At 46.3% G+C, this 23,564-nt stretch overlaps 1 protein-coding gene across 4 annotated transcripts in view; it reads left to right on the forward strand.

Annotated features, from left to right (window-relative positions):
• The window catches only part of LOC137435045 (rho GTPase-activating protein 11A), a 49,625-nt gene extending 31,118 nt beyond the window's left edge, over positions 1 to 18,507 (forward strand). For 3 of the 4 annotated variants that reach the window (XM_068128423.2, XM_068128424.2, XM_078784799.1), the window contains exons 9-13: positions 2,071 to 2,162; positions 2,318 to 2,495; positions 8,912 to 9,020; positions 15,805 to 15,988; positions 16,475 to 18,507. In XM_068128423.2, coding sequence (XP_067984524.2) covers positions 2,071 to 2,162; positions 2,318 to 2,495; positions 8,912 to 9,020; positions 15,805 to 15,988; positions 16,475 to 17,922 — 2,011 coding nt within the window. In that variant the 3' untranslated portion in view covers positions 17,923 to 18,507. Of the gene's footprint in view, positions 1 to 2,070; positions 2,163 to 2,317; positions 2,496 to 8,911; positions 9,021 to 15,804; positions 15,989 to 16,179; positions 16,260 to 16,474 lie in introns of those variants that run through there. The other variant, XM_068128428.2, reaches the window with a different exon arrangement.
• Positions 18,508 to 23,564: the final 5,057 nt, after the last annotated feature.

Genomic DNA, 23,564 nt, shown 5'->3' on the forward strand with positions numbered 1-23,564 from the left:
GCTAGGCCGGAGAGGAGTCGGTAGAAGACAGCCCACCAACCTGCCTGCAGTGAGAGAGAGGCCCACCGAATCGGCTTCATCACGGGAGATTCCAATGATTCTGAATGCTTTGGTTTCAACATCCTGAAGCCGAGCTTGGTGTGAGGCAGGAGCACCGGCCCAGAGGGGGGAACAGTATTCCATTGAGCTGCGGATGAAAGCTTTGTATGTGGTGACGAGCTCAGAAGTGTCCAGAAAGGATTCCGAGCAAGTCTCGTGTTCACCATTTATGTATTCATCAATGAACATGAATGAACATGTAATGGATATCAGATGATTTGAAGAACTGCAGTCATTTTTACTATCGGCATTGTTCTGCTTCCTACAAGGTGTCATTTGCACAGCTTCCACCCACGGTACATCCTATGCCGATGTTTATATGTAAATCAAAAACAAAACAACAGGTATCAAGGCATTTGCGAGAGAAGAAAATATGGGGCAAAGGGTGAACAGGCACAAAGTTGGGTGAAGAGGAAACCGGTGGACAAGATATGTGAAGAGAGGAGTTGCACAGGCAAGATGAACACTCTCTCAGTGGTAGTAAAATGGAGAAACCAGAAGGTGGTGGTGTGCACCAGACTATAAAGCCTGGGTTGAGCAGCCTGAGACAACAGACTCTGGAAGATTGTACCACAGGCAAGAGAAGAATGGAATGAGTGGGGGATGAATGAATGAAAAATAATATTAAGATTTGACTTTGTAAGGGTAACATTATAAAGGTGTATGGTAGAATATGAGACCTGGATAGAGGAATGGGTTTGGGCAGAGAGGTGGAAGCGCAGGAGCAAGACTAGAATAGAGCTAGTCTTGGGGGCGGGGGGGGGGTGGGGGTGGGGGGGGGGGGGTGGGGGCGGGGGTGGGTGTGGGGGGGGGATAGGTTGTATTCCCATGACACTTGAGAATATGGTCATGCGCATCACTATTATTGACAGAGAATAGACTTGTCGAGGTTATGGCGAATTTAGAGGCCAACTTGGATGGAGATATGATCTTCCCAAGAAAACCTAACTCTTTGTAAGCCTCATGAGCTCTGAAGACCGTCTCTCCCTAAGACTAACCACATAAAACCAGGGAGGAATTTGCCAGCCAGTCCTTACGGGGTACTCAATAATATTGTTCTCTTGCATTAAAATACCTGTTTGTTGCAGTTTGGAAGATGTTATTCCACACTCACAAATAAATGACATTGTGGAGAGGGACACAAATCCAGATATATTCAGTGGGGAAGGAGAAGGGAGCACCTGAAATAGACCACATCACCACCACCAGTACAAGCACTGGGTCAAAGTGGAGTATGTAACAGGACAGCAGATAAGTCTCAGAATTTCTGTTCGACAAATGACATCTGGTCATGAGGCAGTGACTTGGAGGGAGACATCATTAAGATCGGAGTGTTGGCTTCTGTTGTTCGCAGATCGGATGTAATGTGTATGGCCCTTCAAAGCTTCGGAAGAGGTGTGGTTGGAGGCATGAGATCTATCGTGTGGGTAGATGTAAGGGGGGGCTTGATAGGAAAAGGTAAACGAACCTCTGCGTCTGCATTTACGACAAGGCGGCTTCTATTTCGAAATACTACAATCAGCATTGGAGGTGGAAGATTTTCTTTTAAATCAAAATTAAAATCAAGGGGTGTCAATACAGCAAAATAATGTATAGACAGTACAGGCAGACCATGTGTCCCACTCTAATCACCTGATTAGGTGACAAAATTGGAGGTATGGGATTTCAAGGTACAGAAATGGGCTAACATGTTTTATTTCTTGACTTGAGGCAGGTGCACACACCTTATTTACAAATGGTAACAGGTGAGCACAATTAAGTTGATTGACAGAGCTTGGTTTGTGGAGGAGTTGCAGACATGCCATATATTATTCACTGGAGTTGAGTGCCATCTATTTAATACATATGCATGTATGGCAGTACATTCACCCCACCTTGTTTCCATGATGTACAACATGACCATTCTCACAATCTGCTTCCTTCATGTTGATTCTTTATGAAATGTTTGCAATGTTGTCATGCTTGCCACAGGAAGAATTTAGTGCCTGGCTTTTTGGATTATGCACTATCTCCGAATATCCCAGTCACACCAGACGCATGGCTTGGGATACCTCGTGAAAATGGTGAATTGGATATCCTTAACTGTATTCTGATGCACATTTTACCTGATTGGCTGCTTGTACATTGCACTGAAGTTTTACTCATTATTTTCCCCAAACGTTTAGAAAGCTGATTATAGCCATACCATCTTTAATGGGATATCACTCCACGTTTCCAGGGCCATGCAGCGTTGATGTGCTTTGCTCAAGTGAAGTCCGAGTTCTGAGGAGCCAAGAAAACTGCATGGATGTTTTGTCCACCCCATCTCTCAGTAAGCGCACACGGCTAAGGCTCGCTTTCTTAGCCAGACGGCACAAGAAGGCTCAAAATGGTCACCGCAAGAAGACTCCTCACATGTATGTCACTTTTTGGCTATGACACTGATTATTATGCAATTGCAGAGATTTGTTTATGATGAATAAACATGATGATGAATGACAAATGATGAATTGCGAAAGATGATGGGAATAGAGCCTGTGATTGATGCCGTGAAGAGGAACAGGTTGAGATGGTTTGGTCATGTGTTGAGGAGGGATGAAAGTGACTGGTTGAGAAGAGTGATGGAAATGAATGTAGAAGGAAGTAGAAGACGGGGAAGACCGAGAAAGACTTGGCTAAAGATGGTGGAAGAAGAAATGCGGGCAAGGGGATTAACAAGGAGAGATGCAGAAAATAGGGCAAAATGGAGAAGACTGTCATGGGGACTGCAAGGCTAACCCCCGCTCTAGCAGGGAAAATGGCATTAAATGCATGTTGTTGTTGCAGAGATTTGTTTAATGTTCGTCCCACATTTATCATGATTTCTTCTTGTGAAAGTATATTCGATCGTGATTTGGTTACAAATTTGTAACGAAAGATAGCGTGATGTGATGAGGTGTGATGGGGGTGAGTTGCTTGAAGGATGAAGTTGGACAAATCGTAGTGGACCCAGATGGAATTTAAAGGAAGATGGAAGAGATATATGTAAATGCTGTTGAATGCAGAGAATGAATGGGATGGCAACATAGAGAGTAACCCAGTTTTAGGACCGGCAGAGAAGATAACTGAGAAGGAAGTTGAGGAAGCGATAAAAGCAATGAATGAATGAAAAGCAATGAAGAGTAGAAAAGCGGGAGGGCCGACGGGAGTTGTGGGAGATATGTTGAAGGCAGCAGGAAGTTGGGGTGTGAAGAGAATGACAGAGATCTGTAATCTGGTGGTGAAAGAAGGCCGCATTCCAGTGGATTGGGAACTGAGTACCCTCGTCCCTCTATACAAGGGGAAAGGTGACCCTCTGGACTGTGGCTCGTACCTAGCGATAAAGATATTGGAGCATGGAATGAAGGTATTGGAAAGGGTGTTGGAGAGGAGGATAAGGAAGAAGGAGAAGATCGACAAAATGCAGTTTGGATTTATGCCAGGAAGAGGAACGACAGACGCGATCTTTATTGTGAGGCAGTTGCAGGAGAAGTACATGGAGAAGAGGAAGAAGTTGTTTCTTGGGTTTGTTGATCTGGAGAAAGCATTCGATAGGGTTCCACGCGAAGTATTGACATGGGCATTGAGGAAGTTAGGAGTGGAGGAATGGTTGATCAGAGTAGTGATGGCAATGTACAAAAGAGCGCGCACAGCTGTAAGGACGAAGGACGGGAACAGTGGTGAGTTTGAGGTGAAGGTGGGAGTGCATCAGGGGTCAGTACTAAGTCCACGACTATTTGTAGCTTTGATGGAGGTGCTGGCTCAAAACGTAAAGGAGGGTTTACCATGGGAGTTGTTGTATGCAGATGATCTGGTGTTGATTGCGGAAAGTATGGATGGACTGAAGGAAAAGATGAACAAGTGGAAGGAATGTATGGAGACAAAAGGTCTGAAGGTGAATATCGGAAAGACGAAGGTGATGGCAAGTGGTAAAGCATGTGGTGAGGTGGAAAGAACTGGGAAGTGGCCATGTGCTGTGTGCAGGAAGGGTGTCGGAGTGAACTCCATTCAATGTACACTGAGTGGGTTCATCAAAAATGTAGTGGTCTGAGAGGGTCATTAACCAGTGTGGCAGCTACATTCAAATGTAACGTGTGCACAGAGGGAGCTGCAGATGGAGGAAATGTTGAGTTGGATCTTGGAGATGGCGTGAAGCTGGAAGGTGTGAAAACATTTTGCTACCTCGGAGACATGCTGAATGGAGAAGGTGGATCAGACTCGGCAACGGTTGCTCGAGTGAGATGTGCATGGAAGAAGTTTCGGGAACTGAGTGTCGTTGAAGTTGAAGGGAAAGGTGTATGCTGCATGTGAGAAGTGTTATGATTTATGGGAGCGAGACATGGGTAATGAATGTAGAGCAGCAACGAAGGCTGGAAAGGGTGGAAATGCGAATTGTTCGGTGGATGTGCGGAGTATCGTTGAGAGACAACAACAACAACAACATGCATTTTAAGGCAATTTTCCCTGCTAGAGCGGGGGTTAGCCTTGCGGTCCCCATGACAATCTTCTCCATTTTGCCCTATTTTCTGCATCTCTCCTTGTTAACCCCCTTGCCCGCATTTCTTCTTCCACCATCTTTAGCCAAGTCTTTCTCGGTCTTCCCCGTCCTCTACTTCCTTCTACATTAACTTCCATCACTCTTCTCAACCAGTCACTTTCATCCTTCCTCAATACATGACCAAACCATCTCAACCTGTTCCTCTTCACAGCATCAATCACAGGCAATATTCTCATCATCTTTCGCAATTCATCATTTGTCCTCCTCTCTCTCAACGATACTCCGCACATCCATCGAACCATTCGCATTTCCACCCTTTCCAGCCTTCGTTGCTGCTCTACGTTCATTACCCATGTCTCGCTCCCATAAATCATAACACTTCTCACACATGCAGCATACACCTTTCCCTTCAGCTTCAGCGACACTCTCCTCCTCATCAGCACGCCACTCAGTTCCCGAAACTTCTTCCATGCACATCTCACTCGAGCAACCGTTGCCGAGTCTGATCCACCTTCTCCATTCAGCATGTCTCCGAGGTAGCAAAATGTTTTCACACCTTCCAGCTTCACGCCATCTCCAAGATCCAACTCAACATTTCCTCCATCTGCAGCTCCCTCTGCGCACACCTTACATTTGAATGTAGCTGCCACACTGGTTAATGACCCTCTCAGACCACTACATTTTTGATGAACCCACTCAGCGCACATTGTACACTGAATGGAGTTCACTCCGACACCCTTCCTGCACACATCACACGGCCACTTCCCAGTTCTTTCCACCTCACCACATGCTTTACCACTTGCCATCACCTTTGTCTTTCCGATATTCACCTTCAGACCTTTTGTCTCCATACATTCCTTCCACTTGTTCATCTTTTCCTTCAGTCCATCCATACTTTCCGCAATCAACACCAGATCATCTGCATACAACAACTCCCACGGTAAACCCTCCTTTACGTTCTGAGCCAGCACCTCCATCACAGCTACAAATAGTAGTGGACTTAGTACCGACCCCTGATGCACTCCCACCTTCACCACAAACTCACCACTGTTCCCGTCCTTCGTCCTTACAGCTGTGCGTGCTCTTTTGTACATTGCCATCACTACTCTGATCAACCATTCCTCCACTCCTAACTTCCTCAATGCCCATGTCAATACTTTGCGTGGAACCCTATCGAATGCTTTCTCCAGATCAACAAACCCAAAAAACAACTTCTTCCTCTTATCCATGTACTTCTCCTGCAACTGCCTCACAATGAAAAGCGCATCTGTCGTTCCTCTTCCTGGCATAAATCCAAACTGCATTTCGTCGATCTTCACTTTCTTCCTTATCCTCCTTTCCAATACCTTCATTCCATGCTCCAATAACTTTATCGCTCGGTACGAGCCACACTCCAGAGGGTCACCTTTCCCCTTGTATAGAGGGACGAGGGTACTCAGTTCCCAAACCACTGGAATGCGGCCTTCTTTCACCACCAGATTACAGATCTCTGTCATTCTCTTCACACCCCAACTTCCTGCTGCCTTCAACATATCTCCCACAACTCCCGTCGGCCCTCCCGCTTTTCCACTCTTCATTGCTTTTATCGCTTCCTCAACTTCCTTCTCAGTTATCTTCTCTGCCGGTCCTAAAACTGGGTTGCTCTCTATGTTGTCATCCCATTCATTCTCTGTATTCAACAGCATTTCCATATATCTTTTCCATCTTCCTTTAATTCCATCTGGGTCGACAACGATTTGTCCCACTTCATCCTTCAAGCAACTCACCCCCATCACATCACACCTCTCTTTCGCTATGTGCTTTGCAATCCTGAATACTGCTTTCTGACCCTCTTCCGAATCCAAGCGTTCTCCGAACATTTTCCTACATGCCTCCTGCGCCTTTGCTACCTCTTTCTTTGCAGCCTTCCTGGCTGCCTTATAACTTTCATGCTCTGCTGTTTCTGCTCCCGTACCCTTCGCCTTCTGCCACTCTTTGAACTTCTTCCTCTTCTCGTCAATCCTCTTTCCAACTTCAACATCCCACCACCATGTTTCAGAATGCCTCGGTGGTCCTTTTGTCCATCCACATACCTCACCAACGGCTCCCAACAGACTAGCTTTCATTGACATCCAACCACTTTCAAGCTCAACCACATCATCCTCTACCCTACTCAGCCTCTCTTTTAATGCCTCCCTTACTGTCACCTCTTTCAACCTCCACACCTTCATTCTCGGTTGGTACTTCACCCGCCGAGCTCTCCTCGCACCTTTCACCCTTATGTCGCAGACAACCAAGTGGTGCTGTGAAACAGCCTCCTCCCCCGGGATCACCTTTGTGTCCCGGAGGTGCCCCCTATCTCGCCTACGCACCATCAGGTAGTCAACGGTTGTCGTCGACCCACCTGACGTGTATGTAACAAGCTTATTGTCCTCTTTCTGGAACTGAGTATTACAAATCAACAAATCAGCTCCATCAGCAAACTCCAAAATCCTTTCACCTTCTCCATTTCTCACACCACATCCGTAACCCCCATGAACTCCCTCAAAACCGTCCATACTCCTTCCCACATGTCCATTTAGGTCTCCTCCCACCACAACAACTTCCTCATCTTTCACGTTTTCCATCAGCTTCTCTATCGCACACCAGAACTTGTCCTTCTCTTCATCGCTTCGACCAACCTGCGGAGCATATCCCGAGATGACGTTCACCAAGAGCTTTCCAATCATCATTTTCACCATCATCAACCTATCACTCACTCTAGTCACACTCACCACACTGTCTACAAACTCCTCAGAAAACAGGACACCAACACCATTCACGCCCTCCGGGCACCCTTGCCACACAAACTTGTATTTCTGTCCCTGCCTACCCTTCACCATTCTCACACCACTTCCCTTCCATCTCGTCTCTTGCACACAACATATGTCCACTCTTCTTCTGACCAATACTTCCACCACTTCTCCTGATCTCCCTGTCATTGTCCCTACATTCCATGTCCCAAACCTCAGAAACCGATCTCCACTTCGGGCTGTACCCTGCCCATATGTACTTGTGATTGTCATGGTTCTCTTTTTGAGGCAATGTTTTTATGGCCGGATGCCCTTCCTGACGCACATGAACCTCTTAGACCTCTTAGTCGTCTCTTACGACACGCAGGGATACGGTGTACCTATTCTGAGAATCGTTGAGACAGACATCGTTGAGAGAGAGGAAGACAAATGATGAATTGCGAAAGATGATGGGAATAGAGCCTGTGATTGATGCTGTGAAGAGGAACAGGTTGAGATGGTTTGGTCATGTGTTGAGGGCGGATGAAAGTGACTGGTTGAGAAGAGTGATGGAAATTAATGTAGAAGAAAGTCGAGGATGGGGAAGACCGAGAAAGACTTGGCTAACGATGGTGGAAGAAGAAATGCGGGCAATGGGGTTAACAAGGAGAGATGCAGAAAATAGGGCAAAATTAGAAGATTGTCATGGGGACCGCAAGGCTAACCCCCGTTCTAGCAGGGAAAATGGCCTTTAAATGCATGTTGTTGTTGTTGTTGTTGTTGTTGTTGTTGTTGTTGTATTTGGTTACACATTTGGCCCACTAGTTTGCTCGTGACTGAGCTGCGGTTGTGCAACTGGTCCAGTGCACCTGCACGTAAAGGATTTGGCTTGGGCGCTGGCCCACAATAGGCTTGGGCGCTGGCTCCTTTTGGATGGCACTGTGGAATATTTTTACGTCCACTAACAATTTCTAGCAAACAGGACACCCAGCTTTAATCTCCATCCAAAGGATGGTGTACTCATTGATTTGACGCTTTGCCTGCAAAGTCCCAGGATGGCAGTTTGTAGTCTGATCAGGAATCAAACCGAGACTGCTGAAAGATTAACAAGTGGTAATTAAAACTTGTATGTGAAGTTGTGTTGCAAATGTGCCAATAAATTTTCGACGTTTCCAAGATGGCGGCAAACACTATCTTGTCCCATGGGGCATTATGGTGTAATGAAGCTTCTGGTGAACACAAATGTCAAACCAGCTGATGTTTTTTTCAGTATGTTAGCTCTATGCATTGGTGATTCGTGTCTCTCATGCGGAAGTATGACCTGTCAGTTTATTTTGGGCAATCGCTTCATCAAGGTGAGTAATACTGCAGATGTGTCATTATTTGGATAGTGGGGTTAAGAGTTTGCTTTCTATATTTACAGATGACACTAAGCTCGGCGGTAAGGTAGATAGCGGGGAGGGGAGTGATCAGCTTCAGGAAAGTCTTGATGCTTTAATGTATTTGGCAAACGCTTGGTGTTGTGTGTTTTTATTTATTTATCATTTAAAATTCACCTGTGATGCAGCGTGGCTGTGGAAAAGGTAGAGTGCTCCACCCAAGATGCCAGAACTAACGACAAACCTCGCAAGTCTCTCCGCATTCGGCTCAACCGGTTGAAGAACAGCATGGATCAGGTGAAGTGTGTGCATGCCGGTGTGACATGGAAAAGGTCTCGACTCTTGTTATGCTGTAATTCGGTTTTACTGCTTATGTTGGCAATGAATGCTGTTTATGCTGATCAATTCCACCAATGTTTTGTTTAAGCCAATTCCAAATCTGTCTTTCTACCATGGGGGCCTCGCCAAAGCCTTTCTCATGAATGGTTCTGAAATGTGTAGTCGAAGGCATTTCTCAAAGGCGGAGCTATGTTTCATGCAATGAGTGTATCATGGCAGCTGAATAGCACATGGCATTTGCAGCATTGCCTCAAAAAGGGAACCATGACTATTACCATTACATATGGGCAGGGTACAGCCCGAAATACCCCGGGGGGGGGGGGCGGGGGGGGTGGTCCTCACCCCCTCTCGTCAAAAATCAAGGTGGGGAACCCGATCGAAGCAAAGGTGGAAATCACTCCATTTATGACGACGAAACGCCTGATGCCCGACGTGGAGATCGGTTTCTGAGGTTTGGGACATGGAATGTAGGGACAATGACAGGGAGATCAGTAGAAGTGGTGGAAGTATTGGTCAGAAGAAGAGCGGACATATGTTGTGTGCAGGAGACGAGATGGAAGGGAAATGGTGTGAGAATGGTGAAGGGTAGGCCAGGACAGAAATACAAGTTTGTGTGGCAAGGGTGCCCGGAGGGCGTGAATGGTGTTTGCGTCCTGCTTTCTGAGGAGTTTGTAGACAGTGTGGTGAGTGTGACTAGAGCGAGTGATAGGTTGATGATGGTGAAAATGATGATTGGAAAGCTCTTGGTGAACGTCATCTTGGCATATGCTCCGCAGGTTGGTTGGAGCGATGAAGAGGACAGGTTCTGGTGTGCAATAGAGAAGCTGATGGAAAACGTGAAAGATGAGGACGTTGTTGTGTTGGAGGAGACCTAAATTGACATGTGGGAAGGAGTATAGACGGTTGTGAGGGAGTCCATGGGGGTTACGGATATGGTGTGAGGAATGGAGAAGGTGAAAGGATTTTGGAGTTTGCTGATGAACCGGTTTCCGGTTCCTCGGGCGAGTGAGGCGTGCTTCGAGCTCTCCACGGCATCGAAGTTTAAGTGTTTTCCCATTCTTGTCTTTGTCAAATTTCCACTGGTTATTTTGCTGTGTACATGTTATTGTGTGTTTCTGGTTGGTATTGGTTTGTAATTCGTACTAACTTGTGTGTAATTAATCGTTTTCTGGGTCGTACCTCGTGCGCGGCCTGGTAACTTGGGGCTTCCCTCCCCCCCGTCGGTGTTTTGTCGATTTGGGTTCTTTCCTTCGCTGTATTGCTTGTTTCTTTTATTTTATTTTCTCCCCCTCACCTCACCTCCCTAGACAAAGAATTCTATATTGATTCTTTCTCTCCTCCCGGACACGTGCTTGTTCGCTCTCCTCCTCGTCTCAGCTTGTGCCCGGCCCCCTGTATCTCGTTTCTCTTCCGCCTCTGCTCCTTCCTTCCCAAATCCACGTTCTCGCTTGGAGACTTTTTCCAGATTGTTTTTCATGGTTTTCATGGTTCTGTTTGGATATTGCTGGAATATGTTTAAACCGCAGCCGTGATGCTGACGCAGCTCCCCCCCCCCCCCCCCCCCCCAGAATTTCCATGTTTTAAACGTTTCCCAGTGTGTACCCTGGTCAGAATAGGTACACCGTATCCCTGCGTGTCGTAAGAGACGACTAAGAGGGTTGGCGTCAGGAAGGGCATCCGGCCATAAAAACATTGCCTCAAAAAGAGAACCATGACAATTACAACTACATATTGGCAGGGTGCAGCCCGAAGTGGAGATCGGTTTCTGAGGTTTGGGACATGGAATGTAGGGACAATGACAGGGAGATCAGGAGAAGTGGTGGAAGTATTGGTCAGAAGAAGAGTGGACATATGTTGTGTGCAAGAGATGGAAGGGAAGTGGTGTGAGAATGGTGAAGGGTAGGCAGGGACAGAAATACAAGTTTGTGTGGCAAGGGTGCCCAGAGGGCCTGAATGGTGTTGGTGTCCTGTTTTCTGAGGAGTTTGTAGACAGTGTGGTGAGTGTGACTAGAGTGAGTGATAAGTTGATGATGGTGAAAATGATGATTGGAAAGCTCTTGGTGAACGTCATCTCGGGATATGCTCCGCAGGTTGGTCGAAGCAATGAAGAGAAGGACAAGTTCTGGTGTGCGATAGAGAATCTGATGGAAAACGTGAAAGATGAGGAAGTTGTTGTGGTGGGAGGAGACCTGAATGGACATGTGGGAAGGAGTATGGATGGTTTTGAGGGAGTTCATGGGGGTTACGGATATGGTGTGAGAAATGGAGAAGGTGAAAGGATTTTGGAGTTTGCTGATGGAGCTGATTTGTTGATTTGTAATACTCAGTTCCAGAAAGAGGATAATAAGCTTGTTACATACATGTCAGGTGGGTCGACGACAACCGTTGACTACCTGATGGTGTGTAGGTGAGATAGGGGGCACCTCCGGGACACAAAGGTGATCCCGGGGGAGGAGGCTGTTTGACAGCACCACTTGGTTGTCTGCGACATAAGGGTGAAAGGTGCGAGGAGAGCTCGGCGGGTGAAGTACCAACCAAGAATTAAGGTGTGGAGGTTGAAAGAGGTGACAGTAAGGGAGGCATTAAAAGAGAGGCTGAGTAGGGTAGAGGATGATGTGGTTGAGCTTGAAAGTGGTTGGATGTCAATGAAAGCTAGTCTGTTGGGAGCCGTTGGTGAGGTATGTGGAATTTACAAATGGACCACCGAGGCACTCGGAAACATGGTGGTGGGATGATGAAGTTGGAAAGAAGATTGACGAGAAGAGGAAGAAGTTCAAGGAGTGGCAGAAGGCGAAGGGTACGGGAGCAGAAACAGCAGAGCATGAAAGTTATAAGGCAGCCAGGAAGGCTGCAAAGAAAGAGGTAGCAAAGGCGCAGGAGGCATGTAGGAAAATGTTCGGAGAACGCTTGGATTCGGAAGAGGGTCAGAAAGCAGTATTCAGGATTGCAAAGCACATAGCGAAAGAGAGGTGTGATGTGATGGGGGTGAGTTGCTTGAAGGATGAAGTGGGACAAATCGTTGTCGACCCAGATGGAATTAAAGAAAGATGGAAAAGATATATGGAAATGCTGTTGAATACAGAGAATGAATGGGATGGCAACATAGAGAGTAACCCAGTTTTAGGACCGGCAGAGCAGATAACTGAGAAGGAAGTTGAGGAAGCGATAAAAGCAATGAAGAGTGGAAAAGTGGGAGGGCCGACGGGAGTTGTGGGAGATATGTTGAAGGCAGCAGGAAGTTGGGGTGTGAAGAGAATGACAGAGATCTGTAATCTGGTGGTGAAAGAAGGCCGCATTCCAGTGGATTGGTAACTGAGTACCCTCGTCCCTCTATACAAGGGGAAAGGTGACCCTCTGGAGTGTGGCTCGTACCGAGCGATAAAGTTATTGGAGCATGGAATGAAGGTATTGGAAAGGGTGTTGGAGAGGAGGATAAGGAAGAAAGTGAAGATCGACGAAATGCAGTTTGGATTTATGCCAGGAAGAGGAACGACAGATGCGCTTTTCATTGTGAGGCAGTTGCAGGAGAAGTACATGGAGAAGAGGAAGAAGTTGTTTTTTGGGTTTGTTGATCTGGAGAAAGCATTCGATAGGGTTCCACGCAAAGTATTGACATGGGCATTGAGGAAGTTAGGAGTGGAGGAATGGTTGATCAGAGTAGTGATGGCAATGTACAAAAGAGCGCGCACAGCTGTAAGGACGAAGGACGGGAACAGTGGTGAGTTTGAGGTGAAGGTGGGAGTGCATCAGGGGTCGGTACTAAGTCCACTACTATTTGTAGCTGTGATGGAGGTGCTGGCTCAGAACGTAAAGGAGGGTTTACCGTGGGAGTTGTTGTATGCAGATGATCTGGTGTTGATTGCGGAAATTATGGATGGACTGAAGGAAAAGATGAACAAGTGGAAGGAATGTATGGAGACAAAAGGTCTGTTGGTGAATATCGGAAAGACGAAGGTGATGGCAAGTGGTAAAGCATGTGGTGAGGTGGAAAGAACTGGGAAGTGGCTGTGTGCTGTGTGCAGGAAGGGTGTCGAAGTGAACTCCATTCAATGTACAATGTGCGCTGAGTGGGTTCATCAAAAATGTAGTGGTCTGAGAGGGTCATTTACCAGTGTGGCAGCTACATTCAAATGTAAGGTGTGCACAGAGGGAGCTGCAGATGGAGGAAATGTTGAGTTGGATCTTGGAGATGGCGTGAAGCTGGAAGGTGTGAAAACATTTTGCTACCTCGGAGACATGCTGAATGGAGAAGGTGGATCAGACTCGGCAACGGTTGCTCGAGTGAGATGTGCATGGAAGAAGTTTCGGGAACTGAGTGGTGTGCTGATGAGGAGGAGAGTGTCGCTGAAGCTGAAGGGAAAGGTGTATGCTGCATGTGTGAGAAGTGTTATGATTTATGGGAGCGAGACATGGGTAATGAACGTAGAGCAGCAACGAAGGCTGGAAAGGGTGGAAATGCGAATGGTTCGATGGATGTGCGGAGTATCGTTGAGAGAGAGGAAGACAAATGATGAATTGCGAAAGATGATGGGAATATTGCCTGTGATTGATGCTGTGAAGAGGAACAGGCTGAGATGGTTTGGTCATGTGTTGAGGAAGGATGAAAGTGACTGGTTGAGAAGAGTGATGGAAATTGATGTAGAAGGAAGTAGAGGACGGGGAAGACCGAGAAAGACTTGGCTAAAGATGGTGGAAGAAGAAATGCGGGCAAGGGGGTTAACACGGAGAGATGCAGAAAATAGGGCAAAATGGAGAAGATTGTCATGGGGACCGCAAGGCTAACCCCCACTCTAGCAGGGAAAATGGCCTTAAAATGCATGTTGTTGTTGTTGATGGAGCTGATTTATTGATTTGTCATGCTCAGTTCCAGAAAGAGGGTAATAAGCTTGTTACATACACATCAGGTGGGTCGACGACAACCGTTGTTGACTACCTGATGGTGCGTAGCCGAGATAGGGGGCACCTCCGGGACACAAAGGTGATCCCGGGGGAGGAGGCTGTTTCACAGCACCACTTGGTTGTCTCCGACATAAGGGTGAAAGGGTAATTTTTACGGGTAATACGACATCGGGTAATTTTTTTTATTTTACAAACACACACAACTTTTCAAGTGATGATGATGATGAATTAAAATTCCATTAATTCCTCGAACTCTGAGGGCGACCCAAATGATGGTGCTGCAAAATCGTGCACTAAGGGAGAGGTAGGAGAAGGTGCTGATGGTCTTGAGGTGGTGGGAGCAGGATGGAAGAAATGAGTAATGGGGTGCTGCTTGGTAGATTTCTGCAGGTTTTAATGCAGCTCTTTGTAGGGGAGCAGCACATCATCCAAGCTCCTCTTGAACTTTTGGTATTGCGCCACGACTGGGTCAGCGTCTTGCAACCTGTTGGCAATCGCCCGCATGTCTTGCAGCACCTTTCCCAGGAACTAGACTATGAGGTTGGACCTCCACCTCTTCCTCATCACTGCCCACCTCCTCCTCCTCCTCGGAAACCTTTGTAATGGCCTCCAACTCATCCTCGGTGAGCGGGTTTAGGGAATGGTTCAGCATCATGAGTTTCAGCATGAAGTCCCCTTTTGTGTTTGCGCAAATGAGAGGTCCACTCAAAGCCATACTCGTCTGCATGTTGTCCTCGATTCATATGCTGAGAGTCTTCTCCATCCTTTCTATGTGGGCATCCCGGACATGGGTGACCAACTTCGTACTCAATGCAGCGCTCGCTGCAACACTCTCACGAATCGCCTTTTCCTTCTTCTGTATGTAGCGAATGGTGGATTCGTCGACACCATAATGCCTGCCCACAGAGGCCACACACTCTCCTCTCGAAAGCCGGTCAAGCAACTCCTTTTTCTGGTTTAGGGTCATCACTTTCTTCTGCCTCTTGGTAGTCGACACATTGGGAGCCATGATTGCGCTTGGGAGCCATGATTGGTCGATGAGCAGAGTGAAAGTCAAAACAACGGGATGAGAAGAATGATTGAGACCCAGGACACAGTCGGTATATGTACGAATGCAGGCATTGTGGGTAGTTGCAGGAGGTGTGAGCAGTCTGCACATTGTTTGTGGGGGATGTTATAGGATGATGCTGTTTTTAGTAGCTGCTAATTTCAATAATAGATTTAATGAAGTGTTTTCATTCTATAACTCGCGGGGTTGACTTGTTTACGCAGCTGGTGGGACATCCCGTGAAGCTCTCGCTTATAGTGCGGCTAAAATTCGCGCCCGCGAAAGCCATGAAAACGCGAAGCACACGGCCGTGAATGTAGAAGCTGGTCATGTGGTAGATACGACGAAGTTTTTATTCTGTGCAGCAACTCTCGGGGGATGACGTGTTACGCATCTGGTGGGACATCCCACGAAGCTTGCTTGTAGTGCGGCTAAATTTTGCGGATTTTTGCAGATTTTTTTTTTTTTGTGTGTCCAGCTGCTTTAAGCATGGCTGGTGAAAGGTGGGTTTTATAACTGTGAAGCAAGCATCTTGTGAAAAAAAAAAAATTCACCCCCCAAAAAACACGAATTCACGGGACACATGCTGCAAATCGAGAAAAAAAAACCGTGAATTTGTGGGACACCTGGCCGTGAATTTGCGGGGCACATGGCCGCGAATAGATAAGCAGTTCGCATTTTATAAACTGCGAATACATGAACCCGAGAATAGTGGAACCACGAATAGCGAGATCCAACTGTATTTGTATATCTATATCTATATCTGTCTCCCTCACTCCCTCTCTGGCATTGCAGCCTGTTCACAAGGCAAAATGTGAGCTGCCCTTGCAAGGTTCAATGAGCAACACCACATATGCTGTTGAGGAAAATGTGGGACGTCGTTTGGCAAACTGTGCACTGCATGATGGTTTGGACACACCTATCCGCTTTCTCAACCCTAAGGCTCATCAATGCGGCACCTCCTTTTGCAAGCGACAAGGTAGGCCTATGGAACACATATCGTCATTTTAATTGGAGGCTTTTTGCTGTATTATTTCTCAGGCAAAATATGGTATAGATTCGGACAACAATAGTTCAATGGGGTTGAAGGAATGATTGAAGTGATCAATTAAACATTTGTTAAGAATTTAATCGTATACAGTTGCAACACCATGTCGCATGGCTTTTTAGAGGCTCTTCACATTGCTGAACTCTTCAAGAATGACTTGGGCCAGGAGTAGGAGATGAACCGTAAGCTAAGAACACCTAAGTTCCTATAGCTTGGGCAGCTGTCCCATGCCAATCCATTCCATTTTTCCTCCATCCATCCTCATTGCAAATTGCTTCAACATGCATTCCATATCTGGGTTGTTCACACCATTGAAACTATTAGGCTTGCTGTATTAATCCAACTTTTGGGGATTCTCCGATTTGCTGCACCAATGGTGATGACATTGACTATAGTGCTTTATGTTCTGTGTTTCAGGTCACCAGACCCAAATGATGTCTGCTGCTTCTTTACATCCTGTCGGTGTCACTGCTTCTTTTGTGGATGTCACTTGCGGCACGGACACATCAGAGACCTTCTCCAAATCTGCATCTGCTTCTGTGCTGAGGACTGACCCAGAGTCCTCTCCTTATGTCCAGCATGTTTCTGTTTCCTCAACCACTCCTTCCAAGAGGTGCATGCAGCGTGCTTTCTTGAAGTGCGACTGTGTCGATTCCATCTGCCTCCTAGCTGACCAATGTAACAATGAGGACTCTGTGGCTTCTTTATGCAGTTGTGAAATCCATTTTGAGAAAAGAAAAGACACCGATTCAGAAATGTTGAAGGATATCCATGTTTGTTACGAGAACCTTAAAGAAGGCAATGTTGAAAGTGGAGAAGTGATTGAGAGATTGGAAGTCGGAGGAGGGGTTGGTGATTCTTCGTATAAGATTGATGATTCCCGTTGCTTTCTGCAAGATGTAGAGTCCAAAATGGATTCTAAGGAAAAACGGTTCGATGCAGTTCGTATTATTGATGAAGCACAGCATGTTGTGGAGAAGCAGGAGGAGGAACAACAAGAACATGATGTTTCATCAAAGCCAGGGCCTGAATTTTCAAAACGCAACAATACCCCAGGTAATATTGAAAATGATTTGAACTTCCAGAAAAAAGCTGACTGCAGCCTCATGAATGATCTTGTGTCCAGCATTAGCGACCTCATGAAGGATGAATCCCAAGTCGCTGTCAAGCAGAATGACATCATCCACAAATCAACATTTAAAAAACGTTTGTTGCTTTTTCGCAATGATGGCAGCAACACAGTCGTGGGTAGTGCGACTGCAATGCAAGTGAAGTCACGGGTTGCCCGGCGGTTGTCTTGTGAAAATCCAAGAGTTTGCAGCAAGGTGGCTGCCAACATTCAAATATTTGATAAGCTTCAGGAGCAGCAAAAATTGAGTGTGCAGAGTGGAGATGTGTCCCCTTGCATCGAACTTCCCATACAGGAGAGAGTACGCCGGATAATTTCACTCTGGGAGTCCGGCCAGCTGCAGGATTCTCAAGCTCCTGATAAAACGCCTGTTAGAAGGAGCGGTCGAATAAAAGGGAAGGGTGCAGCAGGTGTGTCTAACCCGGCTTTTCTTGGGATGATTAAATCTCATTATAAAGATGAGAAATCCTTTTCTGGTCGTGCTGGAATTGTGACGAGAGTTCCGCAGACAGTTGCCCAGCTATGCACCCCTGAGGCTGCACCTAAGGATATTATGGAGCAATGTAATGCAAGCAAGACACCTATATCGACCCTTGAAGATTGCACAAATCAGCCACAGAAGCACCAACCGTCTAAACGCTACCCAAACACCCTAACGCCATGGAAATCGGACTCTGCTGCTCAATTGATGCATCACATTGAGGGGAAACCCTTAAACGGATTGTTTTTAAATTAGGCCCTCCAATAGTAATACCCATGGAGCAAGCTAAACAGCTGTGATGGTCAGTAAACTGTGACTTCTCATTTTTCACTTCCTGCCTTTCATTGTTTATTTTAGTTCACAATGGTTGGTGTGGTGATTTAGTCGACTTTTTATTTATTTCACCCTTTTAATGGTATTGTGACCGCATTGTATGTATAAAGCATTTTTTGCTTGTTTTTTAACGATTTGTTCTTTTTTAAACTCCTCTCAATTACTTGAACATCTTGTGTCCTTAAATCGTCTGCATTGTAAAATGTGAATACTGTATTGCATTCCAGGAGATCTCGGCATGTTTGCGTGTGCTTATAAAGCAAGCATACCTGTTTGCATTTATAAATGCGTGGTAAACGGATTTATATTTTGGCGTGACTTGACGAAGCCGAGTTTCATGTTTACATGTAAGCTGCATAGCCTACAAAGTCCGCCTGGTTTCTACTTTTGGTGATTGGAATGATTATTTTTTTAATTAGAATTAATGTTGCCATTAAAATTGCACGCTCTAAAATGGCAACCGTGGTAAACTCAAAACGTACTAAGTAAAGTTTCTCTTGTACCTTCGTGAGATGGTTGTTCATGTACATAGCGCAAACAACTGCAAATGTAATAGTGCCTTTGTTATTACCTCCACCACCGAAGGTGGACGGAAGTTATGTTTTCACGTCTGTCTGCCTGTCTGTCTGTGAACAGGATATCTCAAAGTTGTGGTTGGATACAGCCAAAAATTGTTGGAGTGTTTGGATGTGTGACAAAGACGAAATGATTAGATTTTGGTGAAGATCTGGATACGAGGGACTTTTTAAAAAGCCTTAAGTGATTCTTCACATTGAGAGATAGGGCCAAAAATGATGTATAGCAAGATATTTCAGAAGGTTATGGACCTGGGGCTGATTTTCGAATTTTTAAATTTGCTGCACCCCCCTGGCATCTTCCGTTTCATGATTTTTTAAATGTTCCTTGATATATAAGATGATAATTTCAAAACATTACCCCTCTGGGAACGTGTCCAAACGACCTTAATCGGATAACTTTAGACACTAGGGGTCTGGTCGCTTTATGCGCCATTTTTGGGCCACCAGATTATGGGGGTATGGTCATATTATGGTCTGACTTTATTGATATACACATATCATCACATTTGCATATATCAATAGAATGGTGATGTATTGATCTCTCCATTAGTGTATTATATAACTATAATTGACAATAACTAAAGTCACCAGATATATTTGAGTACATGTGCAACATATTGTAAGTTACCGAAAAGAAGGCATTTTCTCGTGATACATTGAAACGTTGTTTGAAAAAAAATTACATCACAATAATTAATTTGCATAAACGTATTATTACAAACTAACATATAAACATTCAAATGTGTTTAACTAATTTGATTACATATCAATAACATACCCAATGTTCATAGTTCTGATGTTGTCAAACTATTGTCTATTCGTTGTCCGAATCATCGTCAGATTCAAATAGATTTTCTCCGTCCCCAGCTGTGTCTTTCTTGTTCTCACACATGCCGTCCTTGCATGTGCATGCCCCAGTGCAACTGAGACCGTTGCGTCGGCAGGAGCACCTCATGTCACTGCATTTCTGGCATTTGCAGCTGATACATTCCAGGATTGACATAGGTGCAGGGCTTACATCCATCCACAGTATGCTGATCTCATGACCAATAACATCCCATCCATGCCCTTGGGGAGAAGGAATCACTGGGCAACGCTGCAAGCACTTGCTCCAAATGGCAGCTTGGAAGTTAGCACGTCTGAGATGTTTCTCAGCTACATTTTGACATGGCGAAAGTCTCCTGGGGTCAGTTATCTGACATACAAACATGGCATGTCAGACATCATTGATACGGGCCTGTCGCTTATCGCCGTACAGTCTAAAGATGGCGCCTTCACCTGCCGTGAGCTGTTGTGCGGTCATATCAAAAGTACTGCCTAAATCCATCATAGTGCTTCTGAAGGTGGCGTCGTCCTTGAGGAGTTTGAACCCAACAGCCTTTCCTCTTCCAACGAAAGCACTTGTCGAGTCGCATCTGCTGAATGCATGGTACCCTGGAAGAGCTTTGCATATACGTATCTGGTTCTAGCTTCTTGCCGATAGCAGTCAGGTCGATGTATGGCATGCGCTGTTGTGTACTGGTGCGAAATATCAGCTGTGCTTGGATTGTGAAACTTGCATAAAGCGCAATCACGACTACATCGGTGTCTGGGGAGTTGATTATGATTGACTGTGCCCTCTGTTTCGATGCGTGAGCAGCATGTAGGAACATCCTAGTATCCGCTTCTTCATGGGAAGACTCCAAGGTGCTGACTTCTGATTTCACTACGTTGCTGTTATCTTCACTGACTTTAAGTTGGAAGCATTTGTCTTCTGCTGTGACGAGAACTGTGCGTTGTTTCATGAGGTTCACATATTGTGGGTTGGACCACTCCTGCAGTAGAAATTGGGTTAATTCTCTCTTGAATGAAACACTTTGCAAAGATATGTTGAACTGCTTATCAACTTTTTGCAAACCAGAACGAATCTTTTTTTCTAATGTGCCTGAGGTATTTCTTCGATCATGCTCTACATCTTCGATGGACACATCAGGATATGTATCCACAACCGAGTCAATCCTGCAATTAGGCGATGTTCCCCTGATGATGATGTCGAATATGTGAAGTCCTTAGATCGGATCTAAACTCTGAGTGGGCCAGATGAGAAATGTTGTGTTTGGATAATGAGAATAACATTGCTAATATTAGATAATAGTATTGGAATATGTCCGTGCTATGTACGTTTAAGTCTGATATCATGCACGTTCATCTTCGCTGACTTCTCATTCTCGTCTTGCCTGTTGGAGTCATGCGTATTGTTACGGGGTCCCCCCCCCCCCCCCTTACCTCTAGGCTCGGTGGACCTCCGAACCCCGAGAGGGTCCCCGGCAGAAAGATGTGTTATCCTTGGTTGAAATCCAGCAAATAATGAAACCCTCAATGGAACCAGCAAATGAAACAGTCAAATCAATAATGCAACCACACCAGGTTATAAACGAACAATAATATATTATAAATCACACACAAAGAGCCATACAACAATGGGGGCAATCACCCCTACTTTCAATTCTTACGATGATATCCTTGTAAAGCCCTTTAACCCCACACTCACGGCACCTCCCAATGTCTCTGCACCCCTCCAAGGCGAAGTCCCAATGTCTCTGTGCGCTCCCGCGATCGGGGAGTCAAGGCCTGATGGTCAATTGAGGCGTAGACGAGCGAGACGACCCCGAGGTCACGTTGTTCAGCACCCAGCAACACAGCGGTGGAAAGGAACCTCACAAAGACGCGCTCCGACGTACACGTTGCGGTTAAATCCGCGAGCCTCCGTATAATTCTCACGTGCCCCTTTCTGGCACAGCCGTCCCCGGCAAACCACTGGGGAATAATGCCCAGCCGACACGACAAAAACCTGTTCACTGCAGGTTGCTCGCGTGGCGAAGATGGCGGACGGCTTTCACTCCAACCCGGGCTTTGAGGCCCGGATCCTCCGGAACCTCAATGAGAATACCCGACGACGCAGGCTCCACGCACTCCGGCGATATTTCTTATCGCCCGAACTTCCCTTCAAGGACGCAAAGTTCACTCGCACTGTACGTCGAACGTTCGGGCCGGAGCTTCAACAACCACATCTCTTTTCGATCTCCTCCCGCCTCTTTCTTCCTCGCTCCACCTCTTCCGGTCACGATCCGGATTTCCGGCCACATTTTACCAGGAGCGCTTTTAAATCTTTTAACCACAACACCCCTTTCCCTTAAGTCACAATAAGCATAATATCTAGAACCAACAATGATAACAACAACCATAACGAGGGCCGAATCCGTAACACTTCCCGCCCTCAAGAAAGAAAGTTTGAATACCGCGAAAACTTTCTTTGTTGGCAAATTCTTGAAACCAACACAAGTAAGTAATCAATGTTTCCCCAAAAATAAAACAACAAAATTTTACACAACCCCCAGAGCTTTCCAAAGTTCATTCCCTCTGGACCAAGCGTCAACAACGACATTGTCCCTGCCCTTCTGATTTTTTACTTCTCGTTTCTCTTGAATGAAGGTTAAGGGGTTGTGATCAAAAACCCAAAGGCCAGCAAATCTATAGCACTTTCCCCGGGAGGCCGAGCTGAAAGCCAGGTTCCATGGTGGTTGGGTGGTGAGGCCTGGAAGTATTCACTACATGGACGCCTTTAGGAACGTGGCGTTCACGGTTAGTCCGTGTAGGAATCTTGGCTCGGCGGCTCCGCAGCATTCAGTGCTTCAACTTTTCCGGACTCCTAATAATTACGGTGGGACCACTTGTCACAGTAGTCACCTGACTAGCGGTCTCCTTCTCGGCCACTGCTCTGATAATCCTTCCTTCGGGAGCGGTCATAACTCTGGAAGCCTCCATAATAATATCGCTTGCGGCCACCACCACTACTACTCCGTGGTCCTCCTCTGTAGCCCCCTCGACCCCTAGGAAATGCCTTCCCTACTGTGATGGTCCGACCCTCCAACTCCTTGCTATTCAGATCCTTTTCTGCCTCTCTGGCATCCTTTGAGTTTTCAAACGTGACAAAGCCAAACCCTCTTGACTTTTGTGTCTCCCTGTCTTTTATCAGCAGCACTTCCAAAAGCGGTCCATAGTTGCTGAAGGCAGACTCCAAAACATCTTCCTTTGTTTTGAAGTTCAGTCCACCTACAAATAACTTGCTAAACTTGTCGCCATCCCTAACTGGTGTGGTTATTTTCCCTACTGGGCTTTTGAACAACCATCGGGTTACCATAAACTTAACCACCGGCCAAATCATTCCCGATAACAACCGATGCTCCCTCTACAGGAAGCGTGGCTTGTAAACCGACGGTGACCGGTCCTGACACCAAATCGGACTCCAAATGGATGACATGAAGTGGAGCACTAACACAGCCACCAATCCCCTGTAAACGAACACTATCCCCAGTTGGCGTCTCCTCGGACCATGGCAAGATGCCTTCAAGCATTAAAGATTGATGTGCTCCTGTGTCCCTCAATATCCTAACCGGTCTCCGGTTAGTCGAGGCTCCATCCAGTGACACAAACCCCTCGGAAATAAATGGTTGGTAACCCTTTTGAGGGCAATTTCTCACAATGGCCATCGCATTTGGAGTTGTACTAGTCGAACTCCGCTCCTGATTTTCCTTTCCCAGAGCATAACAGTTGGACATCCAGTGTCCAGGTTTATGGCAAAAAGTGCAAGTAGGCCCGGAGGAGAACCTCGTGGTCTGCCAAGGCATGGGGGTGGCGGTCTGCCTCGAGTCCCCCGGACGATAGGTCTGTCTTGGAACCGCAGTCTTCTGATTTCTAGAAGTCGTGGTGTCAAAGTGGACCTCATTTTCATCCCGAGGCCGCCCCCATGGATTTTCATCCTCCGCCCCTGATGCAGCTACATTCAAACAAATGGCAGCTACATTCAAATGTAAGGTGTGCACAGAGGGAGCTGCAGATGGAGGAAATGTTGAGTTGGATCTTGGAGACGGCGTGAAGCTGGAAGGTGTGAAAACATTTTGCTACCTCGGAGACATGCTGAATGGAGAAGGTGGATCAGACTCGGTA

The sequence above is a fragment of the Myxine glutinosa genome, chromosome 9, assembly GCF_964187855.1.
Source record: "Myxine glutinosa chromosome 9, kmMyxGlut1.1, whole genome shotgun sequence".
NCBI lineage: Eukaryota > Metazoa > Chordata > Myxini > Myxiniformes > Myxinidae > Myxine > Myxine glutinosa.